This window comes from Camelus dromedarius, chromosome 2, assembly GCF_036321535.1.
Source record: "Camelus dromedarius isolate mCamDro1 chromosome 2, mCamDro1.pat, whole genome shotgun sequence".
NCBI lineage: Eukaryota > Metazoa > Chordata > Mammalia > Artiodactyla > Camelidae > Camelus > Camelus dromedarius.
Genome location: NC_087437.1, coordinates 61,137,774 through 61,158,573, shown reverse-complemented (window position 1 = coordinate 61,158,573; position 20,800 = coordinate 61,137,774). Strand labels below are relative to the sequence as shown.

Here is a 20,800-nt window from a genome sequence, read left to right as displayed (position 1 = left end):
AGCCTCCTTTTGTGGGACAGTGGCTTTTTGAGTCTTCGGTACCAAGCTGCAAAAGGAACCCCTGAAAATATGGTCATCAAGGAATTTTGAGAAGATAAATTAGGATGCAAAAGCAAAGGAATTGATAGTACAGGTAAAACCCCAAATACATAAAACATAACATACACACGTATACCAGGTCAAAAACATAGAAAATGGAACATTAGGTAAAACCACTTTATCTTTATTTGGCTGATGACAAAAGCCAAAATAACTGAACAAATTAATAACACTCAGACAGGAAAACAATATACTGAACACCGATTGAGGAAAACGTCCTTGTGGACACCGGCACTGGCGATGGGGCCAACATTCACGCCAAGGGCAGCATTTCTTTCCAACACTCTTTTCAGGATCCTCAATACAAAACAATCCCAACCAATCAAGTCTCTGTTCAAAACAGTCAGTGCCTCCCTAAGAAGGGTGGGAAAGCCCACTTGAAACCTGAAAAAACACAACTGGAGTCATCCTAATGTTAAACCAAGCACTTTTGTTTTCTACCCCAATCTGAGTACTAACATTACGCTTTGGCAGACAGAGTATCTTTCTCCTTTCTTTTAAAGAAAATTAACTTTTAATAGTATAATCCCAAGAACATATTTTACTGTGTGGAAAAATAAAAACTAGGGACCACTATTTATCCCATGACAACCTATTCTACAAGAGAAAACAAGAACAATTGTTGCATGACTTTGAAAAATATAACTTTAAAAATACTTACATTGGTAAGCTTAAAAAAAATACCATTAGATAAAAACATTGTTAAGGGAGCTTTTTTTTCCTACCTGTACTGGTTCAACTTCTGATGAAAGTGTGTGCTGGCAGAAAATGCAGAAGATATGGCTTTTAGGGAATTAAACAAAAGCTGCAAACTATAATTGATTTGGAAAGACTTCAGATAAAGGGTCTGAAACAAGATTAACAAAGCAATGAGCTCCAGAAACACAAAAGCTACCGACAAATAAGAAAGAGACTAAAAAGCACTGTGAAGAACCATTGCAGAGGGAATATCCAAAGACTGCCTGGACAGCTGTGTGGTCACAAGTGAGAAAAATGTACTTCAGATGCTGCCTAAGAAGTTATCAGTGATGAGAAAAGGTCAAAAGTTCTCTTGACTTCCCTCAAATTTTTTCCTCCATTCAAGATTTTCAACCTCCTCACACCCCCAACCTTCTTACCCAAGCCTCGGCAAAATAATGGCCTTTGGCTCTAGCTATCAGAAGCAGCTGCGGCAGTACAAATGATCCATTTCTATTCCTCTAAAATTTCAACCTCTATCCTTCAGTGTTACTGAGTCTAGTGTATGAAAAGAGCAAAGTCTCTGCCCAGCCCGTCTCAAGGTAACTGCTGAAACGGCACCTCCTCAGCACCAGCTACAGGGCTTCTGTCTCCACTCTCCTTCTGTCTTGCACACAGAGGCTCTGAGGCCAACCAACTTTTAAGGCTCTCCCATTTCTGCCACATTTGGCCTATTCAGGCTGGCTGCTTCATGTGTGGGACTCAGGGAAACAGCTAATTAATTTTAAAATTAGTATTAGAGGGCAATATTAACAATAATACTTAAAGATTTACAGATCACATACACAGTTGTGGAATTCGAACCTCGAACCTTATTTAATTAGGCACAAGTGATCAAATAATGCATTATCCCAACAGCTTTCTCCACAAACGCCCCCCATCCAGCACCTAGGGTCATATTTATCCCAAAGTATCTAGCATGCCACATCATAACATTTTTTGCTTTCAGTCAAAATAATATGAAGATAAACCAATGTTAGAAGACTAAGGCCACAGAGGCTCACCCAAAGGAGTGAGAGAGTTTTCCAAGAACATGTGCATATGCTGGCGGCAGCAGTCTCACAGAGCTTGTCAGCCCAGAGGTCATATTCCAAGGGCAGGACATGCCAAAAGCAGCCCATCACAGAGCAGAGGAGGAGGGCCAAACACCTGGGACCCAGACAGTATACATGAGAGGAGTGACTGCAGGGAGAAAAACCACATTCTGGGCACCTCCCTTTCCAAATACACTTGGAGAGCATGTGTTATTTGAGGGAGCAGGTAGTGTGACTTCAGTGGTGACTTCACTGCTTTTCTATCAACAGAAGTGGGCAGAATTCCCAGAGAGGGAAGACTGAAGTAGAAAAGTTAAAACATTTGATCACATGAAGCTGGGTAACATAGGAAAACGTTAACTTTAACTGTTCCCCAAATAGGATTCCAAGCCAAAACTTGTGTAAACCAGATTTGATAATAAAAATAGCACTTCAAGTGAAGAGTTAGAAATGAGTTTTCATAGGCCATCAGGACAACAAGAGGTTTCCCCCTCTTTGTCCCTCTGCTCTGCCTCTCTGGGTAATCTGAGTTTTAAGAATCTAGGTAGTCCCTGCTGTGCAGGCAGGCAGTGATTCTAGTCACTGACCCTCAGGCAGAACAGGTTTTACCAGAAAATGTTTAGGGAGGGGACTATGAGATGCTCACAGCCCTAGCAGAGGGGCAAGAAAAGATAAAATGTGGTTTTCTTAGCTGAAAACACTAAAACTCCACCCCCACAAGGGGTATTTATGAGTGATGGGGTGGGGCCTCGACATAAGCATTTTTTACCCTGAACCCAATGACAGGATTACTGATGGATGATGATCTCCTAGGTCACATACTGTAGGATGCTAGAGGTTTAAAAGGAGCTCATGCTCAACAGCAAGTGATAAACTTCAGCATTCTCTGATGTGAAATTTAAAATTTAAGTGGTAGCCTAACACAGGAGGTGGAACCAGGCAGAAGGACAGGGAGGGAACCTACCACACTCTTGTAGTGTGGGCCCTTGCTTGGTGGTTTGCTGAAGGGGCAGTGGGCAGGAGTCCCTGCCAGCGGCAACTCCCAGAGGAAAAGAAACACCTCGTGGAGCACTGGCTCCAGTGAGGACACTCTTAAGAGGGGAAAAGGTCAAGATAAAGCTTTAAAAAGGGATGTGTTTCCTTATGCTTTTGTGCCTATGTTCTTTGCAGATCTCTCTGAATATTCAATATGGCTATTAGTGACATGAATTAACAGATCATGTTCAAACTGCAGACATTTACAAAGTATCCTTTGTAAAAAAAAGCTAGGTAATAAGTATGAAAATAGGAGTAACAGGGCCAGGGACTCACTCCCAGGAGGAAAATTGATCTGAACTGACTTTGTATAGGATTGAGTACTGTCCCACTCCCCTCCTCAGTGAGAGTAAGCCTGAAAGTGTTCCTTCCTTTAGGAGGGTAGACTGCAAGAAAGATTGACAAGAGCTCCCAAATAACTGGGCAACAGAATTTTCTGAGAAGATGAACATAGCAGAAGAAAAGCAGCTAATGCCACGTGGTCTGGTTCCAGCCCCATCAGTGTCTTCATGGACCCCATTGGGTTCAACAAGAAACTCCTCAGGGAGTAAGAAAAGTTAGGCTCAGATCTCCTTCCTCCCACAGCCACAATGACACATGTGCCAGTAGTACACTTAGGGGATCTGTGACTGTTACTCAGCTTATTTTTTTTAAAAAAGGAAACCAAAGTTATGGTATCTCCCTCCAAATCACCCAGCAGCATGGCTCACTGCCTGAAGGACTTGGCAAGACAGTTTGCCTCAGAATGGAAGGCAAACCCTATAATGAATCAGGAAGAAAAGGCCTCTTGTTACTATACCACTTCCTTCTGCCCGCTCCTTGGGGGCAAAAAATTAGTTCTACTTACTACATTTGAAAGACTAATTTTTAAAAAATTAATAAAAATGACAATTTCCCTGTCAAGATCACATGAACATAAACAGTAAAGTGAAGTCCACGGGGAGGGTATATGAATGCAGAACAGGCTTCTAAGGTGCAGTCAGCCTCCTTCTTGGTGTGGTTGGGTGACGTCTCTTGGAGGATAGGCTGTCTGGTCCCCCCATCCTAGGTCCTTTTACCCCAGTTGTCTTTCCTTTGTAGCTGTCCTTAAGTTTAGTGTTGGGGTCACAATTTGGAATTCAACAGAGAGCTTCTGAAGGTGATGGGACAGAGAGAGGGGAGAGGAAAGGAGAGATGAAAAATTAGTCGTCTTCTTCATCCTCACTGATATCGTAGGCTGCAGCCTTGTGCCTGGAGAGGTCTGCTGGGGAGGAAAGCGGGGAAGTCTTGCCAGAGAAGGGCCACCGGAAAGAGGGAGAGGGGGAGCGTTCACGAGTGGGGCTGCTGCTGGGACTCTGCTTTGGACTGATGGCCTGCAGCATCCGGCCTTTCCCCTCTTTCAGCATATGTTTCTGGGGAGACCAAAAGGAAGAGTTAGAAGAAACCTATGGATCCTACTAAAGCACTAATGGAGGATCTGAGACTTCAAATTATCATGAGTGCCCTCTGCAATGTCAAAAGTGATCAAGTAAGCCAGATGAGGAACACAGCCACAGTTCTAAGCAACTGCCTCCCCAAAGTGGTCTATGTTATACTCTGTATCTAAGGGCTCCCGGAACCTGCTATCCACAGTCACCCAATTCTTGACTGCTATGTCAAAGGAATTCTTAAAAGGCTACTTGGTCTGTAGTCCAGGCTTCAGGCAAAAACAAAGGCATTAACTCAGTCAAAAGGGTACCTATCCTAGTTTTAGAGTTCTCTGAAAAGGAAATTCCATATTCTCTCTGAATAATCTATTCTGGTACCCGAACACCCTCACAATCAGATTGTTCCTGATATCCTAGGGCTCACTTGCTAACAGCTACACATATACCTTTTATTTGGCTTGAAAGGACTTGCTACTCTTCAGGGACAGAATTCCCACCTAACCCAGTGATCCTGCAGCAGCTGTTTGTAGTGGAGGCAGCTTCCTTTTTTCTGTTCTTTGTCCTTCCCTTTCCTTCTAAAACTACAATGTAGAAGCAAGCTAGGCAAGGCTACTCACTGATCTTGTCACCTGATTTAGAGGTTGATAGAGAGCTGACAAAATTATTTAGGAGACTGTATAACCTCTTTCTGTAAAGATTTTTAAAAACTTTCTGGAGATAGTTGAAATATAATTCTGCCCAATAAGGGGAACAGATGAGATAACTTCTTAATGTTGATGCCTCTTTCTGCTCAAGGATTCTATAATTCTTTCCACAGCATGAGATTTTCCAAGATTTTCCTGAAATTCCCTAAGTTGTCCAGCAGGAAAGAACATACCAGTGCTCCTTCTGGACCAAACATTTCCAGGAAACTTCCAATGAATTCTCGGGATTTCTCCTCCCACTTCTGAATGAGGTCAATGCTTTTTTCTTCCACCTTCTGAACAAATTCTTTTGACTTTTCCTCCACATCTTTCACTTTCTTCTTTACTTTGTCAACTCGCTCCTGCAAGTGGTATTTCTTCTCCTAGGTAAAGAAGTAACTGTTCTGAGAAATGATACTCACTCTGACCTTCCACACCAAGGGGAAGGAAAAGACTTAGTTTGGCATTCTTTTGACGTTCCTTTTAGTCTTGAGAATTTCACTTTGCTTTAATCTAGCCCACACTTCTCTAGCCTAATAACAGATATGTTCTAGATGGCCATCTTATACAAAAGTACAATAATTCTAAGATTGTAGAAGCCCAGGACTAAACTAAATATATAAGGTAAGCCCAGTAACAGACAGGCATATACCAAATGAAATCAGACTTTTTAAGACAAAACATAAACTTGGAAGATAACCATGCCCAACAAAACCCAAACCCCATTCCAAATGGAGATGTAAGGGGAGGAAAAAACAAGATCACTGCACAATATTGCCAAGAATAAGCCAACTATAACAGGTTGGAAGTAGAAATAGCAGGTCTTTTACTTAATTCATTTATTGTACTGGATTTCTTCCCTCCATCATTGGCTTATTCTGTGATTATAGAGGAGTTTTTTTGTTTTGTTTTGCTTTGCTTTCTGTTTTTTAACATTTGGAGGTTTGTTCATTTGCAAAACGAGGATGATACTCTTTGATCCTACCAGCTTCTCTAAAGATAAGGGGAAATGGTATAAACCCTCTGGAGGGGAGGGGGGAGACCAAAAGGGGAGCCAAATGAAGAGTATTCTCATATTTCCAGATCATAAAAGGGAAAGGGAGTATGTTTAGAATTTTTGAACACCTGAAAATAGATAAAGGTTCTGCAATATGTGGTAAACAACAGCTAGGGTTTATCTGCATAGATAAAACACATTTAGATGAAACCATTTCACCTATACATAATTCACAGAGCTGGGAGCAGGTGAGACAGCACGGTAAACTACTTGCGTCAAAGATACAATCAGCAGCTTTCTTCTTGTTTCTAAGTCAACTTTATTGAAGTATTATTTATATACAAAATGTATAGCAGTGTGTTTCTAAAGGGCAATATTAAGCCAAGATAAACTTGCTTTCAAAAATCAAAATTTAAAAGTTAGGTCCACGTGCTCTGAGAAACTGCATGCAAAATGTCGTGTGTTACTATTCACACAGGGAGAAGATCCATAGCTTTTATCAGATTTGTAAAGACCATCCAATTAAAAAAAGAGTTAAGAACCACTGTTTTAGATGTATTTGATACAAATACTGTACTACATAAGTTATTCATTCTTATTTATTTAATTGGCTGTGTGTCCTTACATCAGTGTGTTGATCCTGGACCATAAAGGCAGAAAGTGCCTCTCTTTATGAAATAGATACATCTATACTCTTTGTAAAGGGCTTGGCACAGTGTTATCTACAAAGAGGTATCCATTCTGCTTTTAGAGGTGATAATTACAGACTGAAAAGCAAGTTTAGCTTCGATGAAGTGAGAGGTAATATGTGTCCCATAGGGCCAAAGAACTCTGGGATGAAGTTGGAACTCACATTGATAAAGCTGACATTGAGCTCCTTGGCCGTGTAGCCCCTCTGTAGGTTCCGTCTGGCATATACATCGTAGTCACGGACAATTCGGGTGATGATGTCTGATGTGGAGATACCTTCTGTCCTCTGTGTTGGAGCAAACATGCCTAGCCCAAGAACACATACAAACACTGTGGCATTCGGGTAGCTCAAGCAGTAGGACTAGATGGAAACTGGCAGCAATATTACCTTTCTCAAAAAGCAGAATCTGCTATCACTAAGTGAGATCTGGAAATACTGACATGCAGAAGGAGAACTGAATCAAAATCTAGGGCTAAGGAAAGGAGAAGCCATATGGCTCTAATGTTAAGAAAAATATGGGGTTGGAGAATGGTTTCCTAAAATTAAAAGAGGTATCAGAAGTAGATGTTTAAACTGAGAATTGATACATGGTGCTATGTTCACCTTAACCTCTTATCTAAAGTGTGACCTAAAAGTGGATGTTGAATTTCTCAGTATATAAATTTTCCTCTGTAAAGTAACAATGTGGTTGAATCTCTGTCACTGCCCCTAAGACTCCATAAAGTGAGGATGTACAACAACTTACTCACCTGCTTCTTTGATGTGCTTATAAACATCATCACTCCCAGCAGAAGAATAAGGGATGTCATCATGGGCTACAAAATCAATCTGAAAATAAGGAAACATTATTTAAAACCCAGGATAACTGCCCTTCAGAAAGAACCAGTAAATATTCTCAGGCCCAGAAGAAGGACTACAAGGCCAGGCCTCAAATAGACTTTTTCTCTTTCTCTCTCTTTGCTTTGCTCATAAACTCCACAAATCATTCACGAGCCACCCAACCTAATTGTTCATGGATCTTAAACATGACGCTAGCCAGTTTCTTTTTTAGCTATTCCTCCTGGTCTACTGGAAGTGCTACCTTCACCCTGTATACCAGTCACCATGCTGTGGTAAACAGGGCTGGACAATTTGCTGGTACGCTAGTTAGTGGGTGGGGCTGAGGAAAGAAGAAAGGAAATCTCCCCATCCTCCTAGGTCTACAAGGATTGGTCAAATACGGTTTCTAAAAATATGAGAAAGAGGTCACTTTGTTAACTGGTTCCTCTCTCAGTCCATGAGATGAGTGGGAATATAAAAATAGCAACAAGAGCCCTTCTACCAGAATAGATACATCTGTACTCCAGAGAAATGCAAAACCCAAAGCCATAAAAGACCTTTAGGTCTCAGATCTATCATTTTACTACTGTCAATACCTCTTGCCTGGGATCAATAATCTTTCTAAACCTCACTTATTTACTCCTTTCCTGAATAGGCCATATGCCCTTTGCTAATACAATTGTTAACACCACCATACCAGCTCCCAGAAGCCACTGTAATGTGAAGTACACTCATTAGGACTATGTCTGGGATAACACCAGCTATGCTCAGCTAACATCTCGATTACCCATGAACAACCTGTCAGGGGTCTATAGGCAGCAAAGTGAAAATAAGACTCGTGGTTGAGGATATACTGCTAACACGGAGAAAAGGGAATCTGGAAGTTCCTCTAGCTAATTCTGCCTGGGCCTGCCTGGCTATGTTGCTCATCACCTTTTGTACCACTGGCTGCTAAATGCTGATGAGAAAAGCTGAAGAACTATAAAAGGTGCGTCCTAATCCCAAATAGTTATAACAAATACCCCTTAGCTTCAGGCCTACCCAATACTGCTTTTGAAGCCCTTTGGCTACCTTTTTCTTTCTTGCCTCATTGAACAATTCACCTTCAACATTCTAGACACTCTGCAGAGAACAGACAATATCCTTGCTGGTTCCTCAAACTTGTGGGCCTCCAACCTGATCTGATAAATTCTTCTCAGCATTTGCACCCACCTTTTGTAGGAAACCTGCTGATTTAATGTGGGAGAATAAAAAGGAGATAAGGGATTTTATATCAACTCACTGAGTGAAAGTGAGAAACCTCCCTGATTCCTGATCCCACATAATTTCTAGCCCCAAATCAAAGTCTTGAAACTAAATTTAAATCAATCAAAAGAAGTCTATGTTTATCTATCTTATTTCCTGGAATGTGAACTCCTTGAGAGCATGGCTGGGGCCATGTATATTCTAAAGAGACTGGTATGCTTTGAGGATGGACACACCTCTAGTGGGGGAGGGAAGGGGTGGAGTGGAATCACATAACTGAAGAGTTCAATTCTGGTCCTGCTAGAGTGCAACCTGGATTGGGTTATTTGGCCTCCCTGGCCCAGTTCCTATATGTAAAGTGGAAATAATAACTATCCAATGGGATTTTTGTGGGGAGTAAGGGAAATATAGTGGATGTAAAAGTGCTTGTAAACCATCAAACATGATAAAAAATGTCACAGATGACTATTATTAGTAGGAAAAATACTGTCATTTCTTGTACATGAAATTTACATAGAATTTAGAAGATAAGGCCAGTGGAAAAGGCCCAAGTACCAGAAGCTTTGAAAGTTGAGGGAATTCCAGAACAGGGAATGGGGGCATGTGCTCAGTTTCTTACCCGGTGTTCTGCCAGGAACTCTGGAGTCAGGGTCCAGGGGGCATTCCTCACCACCTCATCCACATAGCGGCAGTGCTGCACTGCATCATAGCGTTCGTTTTCATTCATCACTGTGAAGCCTTTGAAGTTGTGGGTTAGCTCATCACTGCAAACTGAGTTCACCACATCATAAAGTTGTGAGTCGAAGTCCCTTTTGCTTAACCACTCCTCAGTCATCAGCCTCTCCCATTTCCTAGGACTGTAACCCATCTCCCCACCTGGATGAGAGTCATCTCGATGCAGCTCAGTCTGAATAACAATGCTTTTCCTAATCCAAGATACGCCTTCAGGAGCAACACTCACTAAATAGTATGTTCACACTTTGGAGAAGGGAGGCTACACAGAGGACTAAGCTCTTTGCCTTTTAAATGAAATTGCTGTGCATTTCTGCATCAGTTAGAAGTTTTACAAAATGTTTTCTTATTATACTTGTATAAGACTGGACTGGACCACATAACATTTGCTTAGCAGACAATTGATTCAAAATGATAAACTGAAATCTAAAGTAAATGCTGTTCTTAGGTAGGCAACAGGGGTCAGACTGCTGAAACCCAGCTAAAAACAGTGAGAGAAATCCTGGACATCTCAGGTCAATGAGCTTAGAACCTCTCTCTCCAGGCTGATACACTTCATGTTTCATATGCTTCACGTTTTAGGGAGGCTGTAATGTTTCCCTCATTTAAAAACAAAAATAAGAGCCAATATACTCAGGTTATAAAGATAGGAGAAAAAAGGCTACTATAATTTTTTTCTGGATGGCACCTAAAGTCATCAGATGTTTTCTTACCTCCCACAATGAGGTATGTATTAGGGAAAAGGTTCTTTGCTTGCATAAGAGCCCGGGCATGACCAGAATGAAATAAGTCAAATATTCCATCTGCATAAACTCTCACAGGCCGTTCACCTAAATCCAAAGGAAAGAATTTATCACAGAAATACACTGATTCAATACCTCATTTTTAACAAATGGAAATGGCACTGTATGACTGTTCCATCCCTGCATATCCCTCTTTTAAGGTGTTCTCTGGATATTCACCTTAATTTGGGGTGTTTTGGGGTTGTGAGGAATAACATCACAAACTTCCTTGACTCAAAGACGCTCTTGACATCATATCAACTAACTCTCTTTGTTAGCCTGGTTGTACCAAACTGCTCAGGTAATTGAATTTCACAATTGCTTTTTCCTCAAGTTATTTTAGAATTAAAAAGGAGAGTTATACAAGAGATATATCTTTTTTTTAAAAGAGATGTATCTTAAACTTTGAAATTCTCACCTTCAGTTTATGTTTAAATTTCAGTTATGTTTAAAAAGTGTAACTAAACTATATTCTGGCTTAGCTCTTTCATTTTCAAGCTGCCTTGCTTACTAATGACTATTGCTTTGCTTTGAAAGTAAATACTGATTCAGAAGGGTGAGACAGAAAAAGAGGGAAGGTAAGTACCAGTTACATACTTATTGCTTCTCAGTTCCAGATTCACTCTCAATACCTGCTCTGTGATAACAGACGAAATTTCTTCAAGCATTTCTCCTTGCTAGTGAGCATGATATTACACTTTCTCAGTAAAGGGTGATATATCATGTATTTGAAAATCAAATAGAAATATTTTAGAACTTTGTATTAGAACTTTTCCTCCTCTCCTCTCCATTAGTGAGAATAATAGAGAACTGACTGTCAATTTATTTTTAATGGTAGTAGACTATGAAATAAAAGGCAAGAAATGATCTCCTGGGTATAAGACTAATTCCAAAGCCAAATAAACAAATTGAGAATGAAATTGATATAATGGTTCACCCTGATTCAAATGATAATTCTAATGGAGTGCTAGTAACGTATTTCTACTACATGAATGAAGGAAGAGCTGTTTCACTGTAGCAGCAGAAAATAACAGTAGGAGTATCTACATCATTCTGAGAAAGAAGAGCCAGAGCTTCACTGGATGTACCATACTGAAGGGAGGGATAAGATGCATCTCCCTCCTGCCTTGAGGACAGTGAATCAAGGGGAGGAAACCGGTTCTCAGGAGGTTTATGGACTTCTCTTTTTCGATAGCTTTATCCATAAAACAGGTAGCTTTTAAACTGAGAAGTCTACACAGCTAATAGAAATACAAATTGGTACAACTTTTAAGAAAGGCAATAGACAATATCAAAAGACAAATGACAAATACTTATACCCTTTGGCCCAGCTATTCCAATTCTAAGAATTTATCTTACAGACACATTTGCAAATAAGTTTGTTATTCACTGCAGCATTGTTCACAGTAGCAAAAGTTTGGAAACAACCTAAATTTCAGTGGAAGACTGAATATGACATTATCCACCCACTAAAAGGGTGGGAAGATTTATACATTATTTACTTAGATATCCACAAGAAATTGGTAATACTGGTTGCCTGTAAAAGGGGTCCTAGGGGTACTAGGGAGACAGTAGTAAGAGGAAGACACTTTGTATCCCTTTTGTACTTCATGAATGTTAGGCTATGGGAAAGTATTGGTTTTATAATACAGGAAATAAATTTTTAAAATAAGTACACCAATACAATGAAAAACTGAGAAATAATGATAGATGTAAGAGTCAGAAAAGTTATAGCTCAAGCTTGCCAACCAGCCTCATTCCTCTGTGAACTTAATTGCTTAAGATTAAACCTCAGTTTCCTCATCTATAAAACAAAGCAAAACAAAACAAAATCTGAGTAGTATAATCTTTCTTCTACATCCTAGAAGTCATGACCCTGCAGTAACTAACATACTTCTATCCTTTCTAAACAAGTTCAGAGTGGCTATGATCCCACTTTATTTGATCCTAAAAGACAAAGGATGGAATACAAAACTTGAGAATATTGTGTTGTTTCTTTGCCATTAACATCTAACAAGGGCAAAGTGAGATAAAGGAGATTTAGCTCAGTAAACACATTTCTTGGATAGTGGCAACTGCATAGAGCACTGTTGATTGAGTGGCTATTTGGCGGGAGTTAATCATCCCATATTAGGGCAAGTCACCTCTGAACCCTTTCTTGGACTGACCCGAGATATGCCTCTTGCCCTCTTCCCCAGCCTTTCAACCTCTCAATTCCCTATGACTTAACCCCAAGTCTCTGGCAAACCCAGCCTGGTATATTAACAAAATGGCCAGAAGGGGCCACTGTTGAACTAAAAATCAGGGGGAAAAGCACAAGTTATCCATTCTTTTACCAAGTGGCTATTGGTCAGGATGACCTTACCCTGATTTACATCTGTTGTACCAGCATATTATCAAGAGCAACCTCTTTCACTCTCAAAATGATCTTGATTTGGATTATAAATTATAGCCCTTGCACTACTGCTAGATTAACTAGATGTTCTTCTTTAAGCAGAAGAGAACTGGGTTTCAATTTGTTAGCTCTTTTGATATATTCTCTCAAACAGCTGTCACTGAAACATTCTGTCTTTAACATATTTCCATTGCCCTTCAGACTCTGCCTTTTTCTTCCTTTCTCCAACAGAATATAGTGCTGATTTTTTTAATCTTCCAAAAGAGATGATCATCTCATCTCTCAAGCCCTATTTCTTTTAATTCTAAGTAGTGAGATAGTGAATTTTCTCCAAGATTACACAAACTGCCTTCTTGCACCCCCTTAGCCTCCCTAAGTGAAAACCTGGGGGCAGGGGGAGGGATGGTTTAAAATTCACTAACTACAGTATGTGTAGATTATTTATTGGTTTATTCCTTATCCAGCATTGGCAAAAAGACAGTCATTACTTGGTTATTTAACATAAAACTGAACAGATAGAATAAGATAAAGGAAAAACCAGAGGTCGAGGTCAAATTAGATTGGTAAACTTTAGAGGCCAATTTGTGACTATTTGTTCCACTTAAAATACAGTCAGTTTGCTGATGGCCTTCTATTACTTATAACTAATGTCTATCAAGAGTAGCACCACTCCAGGATGAAAAGAACACAAAGATGGAAAAACTTAGGTTGTAGCTTCAATTCTATCTCTAATTATTTGTTTTATTATAGAGGAAACTTCACTTCTTAGCTTCTATGGACTTTAATTTATTAATGTGTAAAATAAAGAGTTATAGTCTTTATAGTAGATAATCTCAAAAATGACTTACTTGTAAAATTCTGCTATTCTAAAATTTTTAAAATTAGATTTATTAGTTACTGCTTGTTAATTATAAGCTCAAAACTTGGGAACAGTACACACACATACATACATTTTTACCTACCACAATTGGTATGTAGATTGATTAGCAACAATGTGGGTAATATAAGTAATGTATCAGATCTGAGTGAGTTACTGCATTCTGGGAATATGTGTCAACAGAGAGTATATGAAAAGTTCTTGCCCTCAACAGGCTCTACTATCATATCTGACTGTGACCCTTAACTTGTTGGTGCCATTTTGAAATTTCACCTGCCAACACTATGGCCTGGTTGTCATTTTACCCTGCTCCATTAGCCTGCCTATTACACAAGTAAGAGGAGCCAAACCCAAAAAATCACATCATGAATCAGAAGGGTTGTGATCAACATGAGCTATATCTAAACACTTTTACAAAAGAAAAGGATTTCTCTTGAATTCTGAGAACCCAAAAATCATACTCCATATAGTCAAGATACAGCCAAGGGATACTGGGATCCCTGGCCTGACACTGTCCAGCATTCATTTCTATTCATATTTCACTACTCCTAAGTCACAACAGAAAGGAAACATACTAACATAATTAAGAAGTAACCACAAATATCTTCTATATACTGGAAATGTATAGATTTGTGGATATAATGGCCTCTTATTTTTCAGTGTTTGCCTGGGTTTGAGTCTGGCCCTACATTTACAGAGTAAACACCACAGTAATCAAGAGAACTGAAAAAAGATTGGAAAAAAAAAAAGAAGAATTTACAGAGGAGTAAGAACTGATGCTTATGGGACTTTATATTCATAACAAATGCTAATGGAGGTTTCTATTTACGATGATCCGTAAAACCAAAAAAGGAAGAGTATCTAGAATACACATTAACAATTTATATACCCAAAAATTGCTAATTAATGATGGCAACTAAGTATACAAATAGACCACAGGCTTTGAAAATAATAAAGCAAGTCTTTAAAAAAAAACCTGAAAAAATGATAACATTAATAAAGATAAAATTAAGTGATAAGCATCTCCTAACTTGGGCTATTTTTGTCCTCCATAAGTCAGCAGCATCATAGCTAGTGTGTACTGACTGATAGAAAGGAAAATTGGGGGGACAACTCTGAAGGCTATTAAAAACGTGACAGTCATTATCTGGACCTTTGTAAACAGGTAAGATTAAAACCCAGCTCAGACTAATATTGTATTGTCTCTGCTCCACTAAATCCCACAGCTATGACAAAATCCTGGGAAACAAGTATACAACAAGAAGAAATGAAATTCTATGGAGTACAGTTATCCTCCCAAATAGAAGAGCAAGGGAGATGGGAGGAACGCCTCCCCCAACTAGCCTTTATAGGTAAACTGAGGGAAGAATATAGAGAGTAGGTGTATATTTGAAAAATACAACTGAATCCTAAAGACAATAGTAAAACAACAAAATTAATTAGGTGTTTACTTACAAGGAGTTCCTCTGCTGGCTTCTTCCATAGTTACCCTGACATAGGGCTTACTAAAGTCTACTTCAATTTCATCAGAAAAAGGTGCTGGCTGCCGTAAGCCCTTAAGAAGAGGAAAGTGAAGGAAAAGAAAGTTAAATTCAATGGCATAAACTGAAATACTCAAAAATATGGCAGCTTTAAAAAACAATCAGTTATTCAATATGCTGTGATTAAAACTCTTCCTAAAACTCATAACATGAAAAAGATTTTTTTAAAAATAAGCATTCCAGCATGACAAGTGAAAGTTGCAACCTTTTACCAAATGGACAAATCGTGGAATGAAAGATAAATGTCTTGCTGGTGATTTCAGAGTAAGACTAAGCAAGGTGGCTGGGGACCTAAGTATAGTCTCAACTAATGGGTCCGGAATGACGGGTCCTCTGCCACATGGCAGAACAGCCAACCCTGATCTGTGTGATGAAACTGCCAAGGCTCACAAGTGCCTTTTCACACCGCTTTAACTATGGGACTGGGAAGGTACACAGCTCTCATGTGCAATTCCCCCCTCAACCCCTACAGTGAGTTAATTTACCAGGACATCAGGTTATTTTGCATATTTTGAAGGAGATTAGTTCAGAGGTTATTACAGGGAGAAGGAAATGGACTTAGGAATTTTTCCACTAATGCTGCAGTGGGAGTACAAAAGGTTACAGATAAAAGATTTTGTGAAGGAAGAATAGGTAGGACATGGTAAAGAGAAAATATTTGTCACTTGAGAAAGAGAGGAGTTTATAACTGAGGTTTAGAACTAAAGAAAATAAGACTGCAGTACCATCAGCAAGAATAGAGAAGTTTTTTAAAAAGGAGTTGAGATCAAAGAAAATGAGAACTGAGAGTCTTTGAATTTGGAGATTCAAATGACTACATATTCTAGAATACGTTAGTGAAAGTCAGAACAATAGTGCCTTTAAGAAAAATGGAAGACAAGGAAATAATTAGTAACAATCTTTCATTAGAGATACGTTGCCATAAAGGGAATGAGAAAAATAGGTACTTAGAGGGAACAGAAGAATCAAGTGGCAGTTCTGGTTTTTGGTTTTTGGTTTTTGGTTTTTTAAGTTGAGGAGATCTGTACATGTCCAAGACCAAGGAAAAGGAGCCAAAGAAATTGAAAATAACAGGGGGGGGGGGACCCAGATAATTAAGGAAAGAAGAGTCTAGAAGAATGACAAAGAATGGCCTCAAAGGAAAGCACGGCGGAAGGTGTTAGCCCTAGAAATAAAAAGGATGACATTTTCCTAGAAGCACAAGCATTTCTAAATGCTCTTAATTTTCTCAGTATAGTAAAGAAGAAAGTAAAGTTACCTATGAAGAACAGGGACCTTAGAATGAGACTGAAAGCTTGAAGAAAGTACAAAATATTAGGAGTAAATGTTGTGGGAAATGTATTTAAGCATTTGATTAAGCAAATGATTAATGGAACTATTGAGCACTATATACAGCCCAGATCAAGCTAGAAACTTTAATCATTAGAAGGCCAAGTTAATAGGTCCACGAAGAGAAAAAAAGGAATTAAAAGTAACTGAAAAATCTAGGGTTAGTCCCTGACGAATGGAAGAGAGGCAGAAGAGGGAAGTGAAGAGTTAAGAAGAAAGAGAGATCTAGATATTTCTCCAAAAAAGATATACTAATGGCCAAAAAACACATGAAAAGATGCTCAACAATGTTAGTCACTACAGAAATGCAAATCAAAACCACAATGAGATACTCCTTCACACCCACTAGGATGGCTAAAACCAAAAAGACAGGCAGCAACAGTGATGGCAAGAAAGTGGAGAAATCGGAACCTCCACACACTGCTGCTATGAATGTAAACTGGTGCACAGCTCTGGAAAATATTTCTTCAAAATGTTAAACAAAGAATACCATATGACCCAGAAATTATAGTCCTCAATATATAACCAAGAGAAGTCAAAACATATGTTTAAAAAAAATCTTGTACATGAGTAATGTTCGTAACATTATTAACAATAGCTAAAAAGTGGAAATAATCAAAATGTCCAATAACTGGTGACTGGATAAACAAAGCAGCATGCCTCCACAGACTCACCTATAAAAAGGAAAGAAGTATTAATAAACGCTACCACCTGGATGAACCTTAAAAACACTGTGCTAAGTAAAAGAAGCCAGACACAAAGGCCACACAGTGTGTGATTATGCAAAATGTCCAGAATAGACAAATTCCTAGAGAGAGAAAGTAGACAGGTGGTTACCAGGATGTAGAGAGCGGGGAATGAGGGAATGATTGCTAATGGGTACAGGGTTTCTTTTTGTGGTGATAAAAATGTTCTGGAATTAGATAGCAGTGATGGTTGTACAACATTGTGAATTTACTAAAAACCACTGAATTGTACACTTTAAAATTATTAAAATGGTGAACTTAATGTTATGTGAATTTTATCTCAATTTTAAAAGATACATTAAGTATCCTATCTTTCATAACTCTGTTTCTTCAATCTTCCTTGTATACTGTGTATACTCCAAGGCAGAAGGCAAATGCAGCTGTCCTTCCTGGCTAGGATTTGTGCTGAATCAATTCCTCCTAAGTATAGAGAATGAAAACTAAGGTTCTTCAGCTGCAACAGATAAGCAAAATCTTTAACTCTCTAGGGTTGCCTCCAGTTAGAATGAGTAGTATTTTTTAAAAACACCCTATTATTCTCTTCCCAGTTAGAGAACAATGTCTTTAAAAGCTGAGATTTATAAAAGTAGGACTAAGTGATCCTACTAATGCTCTCCTAAAACAAACTTCATTTTAACCTCAAAGGAATCCTACATAATAATACTGCTTTCAGGTCTTTTGACTTTCTGTTAGCAAAGTATAAATGAAAGGGCAAGAGTCTGGAACTGGAAAAAACTTAGATCTAAATTCCAGCTCTATCACTTAATAGCAGTGAAATCACAGCAAGCTTCTAAAGCTTTCATTTCATCTTCTATAAAATGGAAGATAATCATACCTGCTCCACAAGGCTGCTGTGAGGATTAAATAAAAGAGCACATGGAAGGTAACTAGCACAATGTTTCACATATAGTAGGCACTCAACAAATCTGTATCAACATTAGTTCATTTTCTCTTCCATTCTATGGAACATGTTTCATTATCCCAACAAAATTAACTAAATTGTATTAATCTAAGAAGTTAGCTTCTAAATGCTATATAAATTTTCTAAATCTATACAAATTATAACTAATATTATTATAACTAAAAATTAAAACTTATAATGATTATCATCCTCCAAATTATAAATGATCTTCTGAATGCAATACTACTTCCATAAAAACTTTTTCCTGATTATATTCACATATATTATTCCTCAGAATTCTAGCAAAAGAGAAGAGATTCTGGTGTCCTTACTCATAGGAAAGTAGCAATAACTCAAATAATATAATACTAGAACTTGATATTAGCTTCCCAGTATGTACTCTATTTCCAAAAATTCTTAAACATTTTTCAGCAAAAAGTTTCAGAATGTCACAGAGAAACATTTCCCATTTACCCAAATATTCTGCACAAATGGTAATATATCCTCCTAAGTGCCAAATTATTTCAATAATGCCTGGGAAAAGGCTACAGAGTCAAGAGGAATTCCACGTGGTATGGGAAAAAGGGATAACGAACAGAGCAGAAAGATTCGAACCCATGGGGATTTGGTTTTTTAAAAAAAGAAGAGAAAAACAGTAATTGTCCCTGACTCCTGCTGCCATTTCAATAGATGCAAACAGTGAGCTCGTCTATCTATTATCTGGATTTTTCATAGACCTTCCAAGTTGTACTAAACTCTTCATCTTCCTCCTAAAATAGTTCTTCCTCCTGTATTTCTTATCTGAGTGAAAAACACCCCATCTACACAAACAACCTAAAACTGAAACCTAGGAGTCATCCTCAACACCTCTCATCCTCTGCATCCTGATAATTTGCAATAATTGTCTATTTTACTTCTTAGAAACTTAAAATTTATCTTGTCCTCCTGTATCTACTGTCTTAGTTTAATCCCTCATCACCTCCAACCCTGGATCATTACAGTAACCTCACAATTAGTCCTGTGGCTTCTGTCTATTCCTGTTTCAACCATCCTTTCCCAATTAGGACAACTTTCTAAACTGCATATCTGATCACATTACCTATAGGATAAAGTTCAAATTCCTTAGCACAGCATACAAAATCCTTCATGAACAGGCCCTTATTGCAGATTCTGATTCTGAACTTTAAGCTGCAGTAGAATTACTTGCAGTTTGCTAACATACTACTATTTCATACTTCTAGAACTACAAGTTCTGTCTCAACTCTATCTCATGTCCATTTCTTAAATTCCTATTTATCCTTCAAAATTCAACTCAGAAATAATCTCAAGGAAGCTTTTCCAAAACCACTGTCCCTACCCCTGAATCAAAGTTAATCTGTTGATCCTTAGATGGCCATTGTACCTCTAAATTCCTTCTATTTGGCCCTTTTCATACTGTATCTTAATTATTTCTCTCTTTTCCTTATTTGTCTGTGAGCTTCTTAAGGGTAAACCATCTTTTAATATCTGCATCTCGATGCACAGCAAATGACACACAGAGGTTCTCAATGTATGTAGTTTGAAATGAGATTATAAACTTTATTTTCATAAGCAGAACTTCAGCCAATTTTCTCCAGAGTTTAGGTACTTTGTGACTTATTCATACATATGATAAATATTAAGTCAGGCTGAACTTTGTAAAACTTTTTGTGATCCTTTTGATTTTACCTTTAGAAATATCTGTTTCAGTAAATTCTTTATACTTATAAACTAGCCATAAAATTATCCCTTAATTTTTCCTCTTTAACTCTTTTCTCTCCCTTATATCCATTCTATCCTGACCTACCAACTCAGCTACCAAATACTTAGTGATCCTTCCTATTCCTTTCCCTGCTTTCAAGGAAAGTATTTTTCTAAAGCTAGTAAGATCTGAGCTACAGAGCTCTACATTATGCTCACATCTCTCAAAAGTAAGGTATTGTTTATCTTTACATTCCTAGTAACTACTGCCATGCTGGTATATTGTAAGTATGTGATAAAATCTTGTTTGCTCAACTCAAATGTCACCTAATGAATGGATAAATAAAATGTGGCATGTGGTATACGATGGAATGTTATTTGTCAATAAAAAGAAATCAAGTTCTGAATATGCTACATTAATGAATCTTGAAAACATGCTCAGTGGAAGGAGCCAGCCACAAAAGATCACTTTTTGTATGATGCCATTTGTATGCAATATCCAGAATAGGCAAATCTATAGATACTGAAACTAGATTAGTGATTTCTAGAGGTTGGGGAGGTTAGGAGGAAGTTATGAGTGGCTGCTAATGGGTACAGGGCTTCTTTTGCAGGTGATAAAAATATTGTACAATTGGTTGTGGTGATGATAGCAAAACTCTGTGAATGTATTAAAACCTATTGAATTGTACAGTTTAAATAGGTGGATTTATGATCTCAATAAGCTGTTATAAAAAAAGAAAAAATTGTGTTTGTTTTCGCTGCAAGAGTTGAAAAGAATTCAGAGATAGAAAGCACATGTGTACAGTGGAGATGACAGACAAGTTTGTTTAGCAGACACTCCTCATTAGAGTCAGTCTGGCCTGTTGGGTGAGTGAATCTTTGACTATTAGCCCATGTTAAATAGCCAGTGTGTACCAGAAAGGAATGTGAAATAGGCAGCAAGTCACTTAACTGATTTGTGACATGAATATATGAAGCAAAGTAATTTAAAGCATTGAGATCCCTCAGATTCTAAGGACCAAGAAATGTAA

The 20,800-nt window shown here is 38.3% G+C and overlaps 1 protein-coding gene across 2 annotated transcripts in view; it reads right to left on the bottom strand.

The window, feature by feature from the left end:
- Nucleotides 1–202: 202 nt before the first annotated feature.
- PCYT1A (phosphate cytidylyltransferase 1A, choline) overlaps nucleotides 203–20,800 on the bottom strand; it is a 39,412-nt gene continuing 18,814 nt past the window's right edge. Inside the window, exons 3-9 of one of the 2 annotated variants that reach the window (XM_010994431.3) lie at nucleotides 14,989–15,088; nucleotides 10,193–10,309; nucleotides 9,367–9,518; nucleotides 7,433–7,511; nucleotides 6,846–6,988; nucleotides 5,190–5,378; nucleotides 203–4,297 (exon numbers count right to left, since the gene is read on the bottom strand). In XM_010994431.3, the coding sequence (XP_010992733.1) occupies nucleotides 4,088–4,297; nucleotides 5,190–5,378; nucleotides 6,846–6,988; nucleotides 7,433–7,511; nucleotides 9,367–9,518; nucleotides 10,193–10,309; nucleotides 14,989–15,088 (990 nt within the window). In that variant the 3' untranslated portion in view covers nucleotides 203–4,087. The remainder of the gene's footprint in view (nucleotides 4,298–5,189; nucleotides 5,379–6,845; nucleotides 6,989–7,432; nucleotides 7,512–9,366; nucleotides 9,519–10,192; nucleotides 10,310–14,988; nucleotides 15,089–20,800) is intronic. The other variant, XM_031454123.2, reaches the window with a different exon arrangement.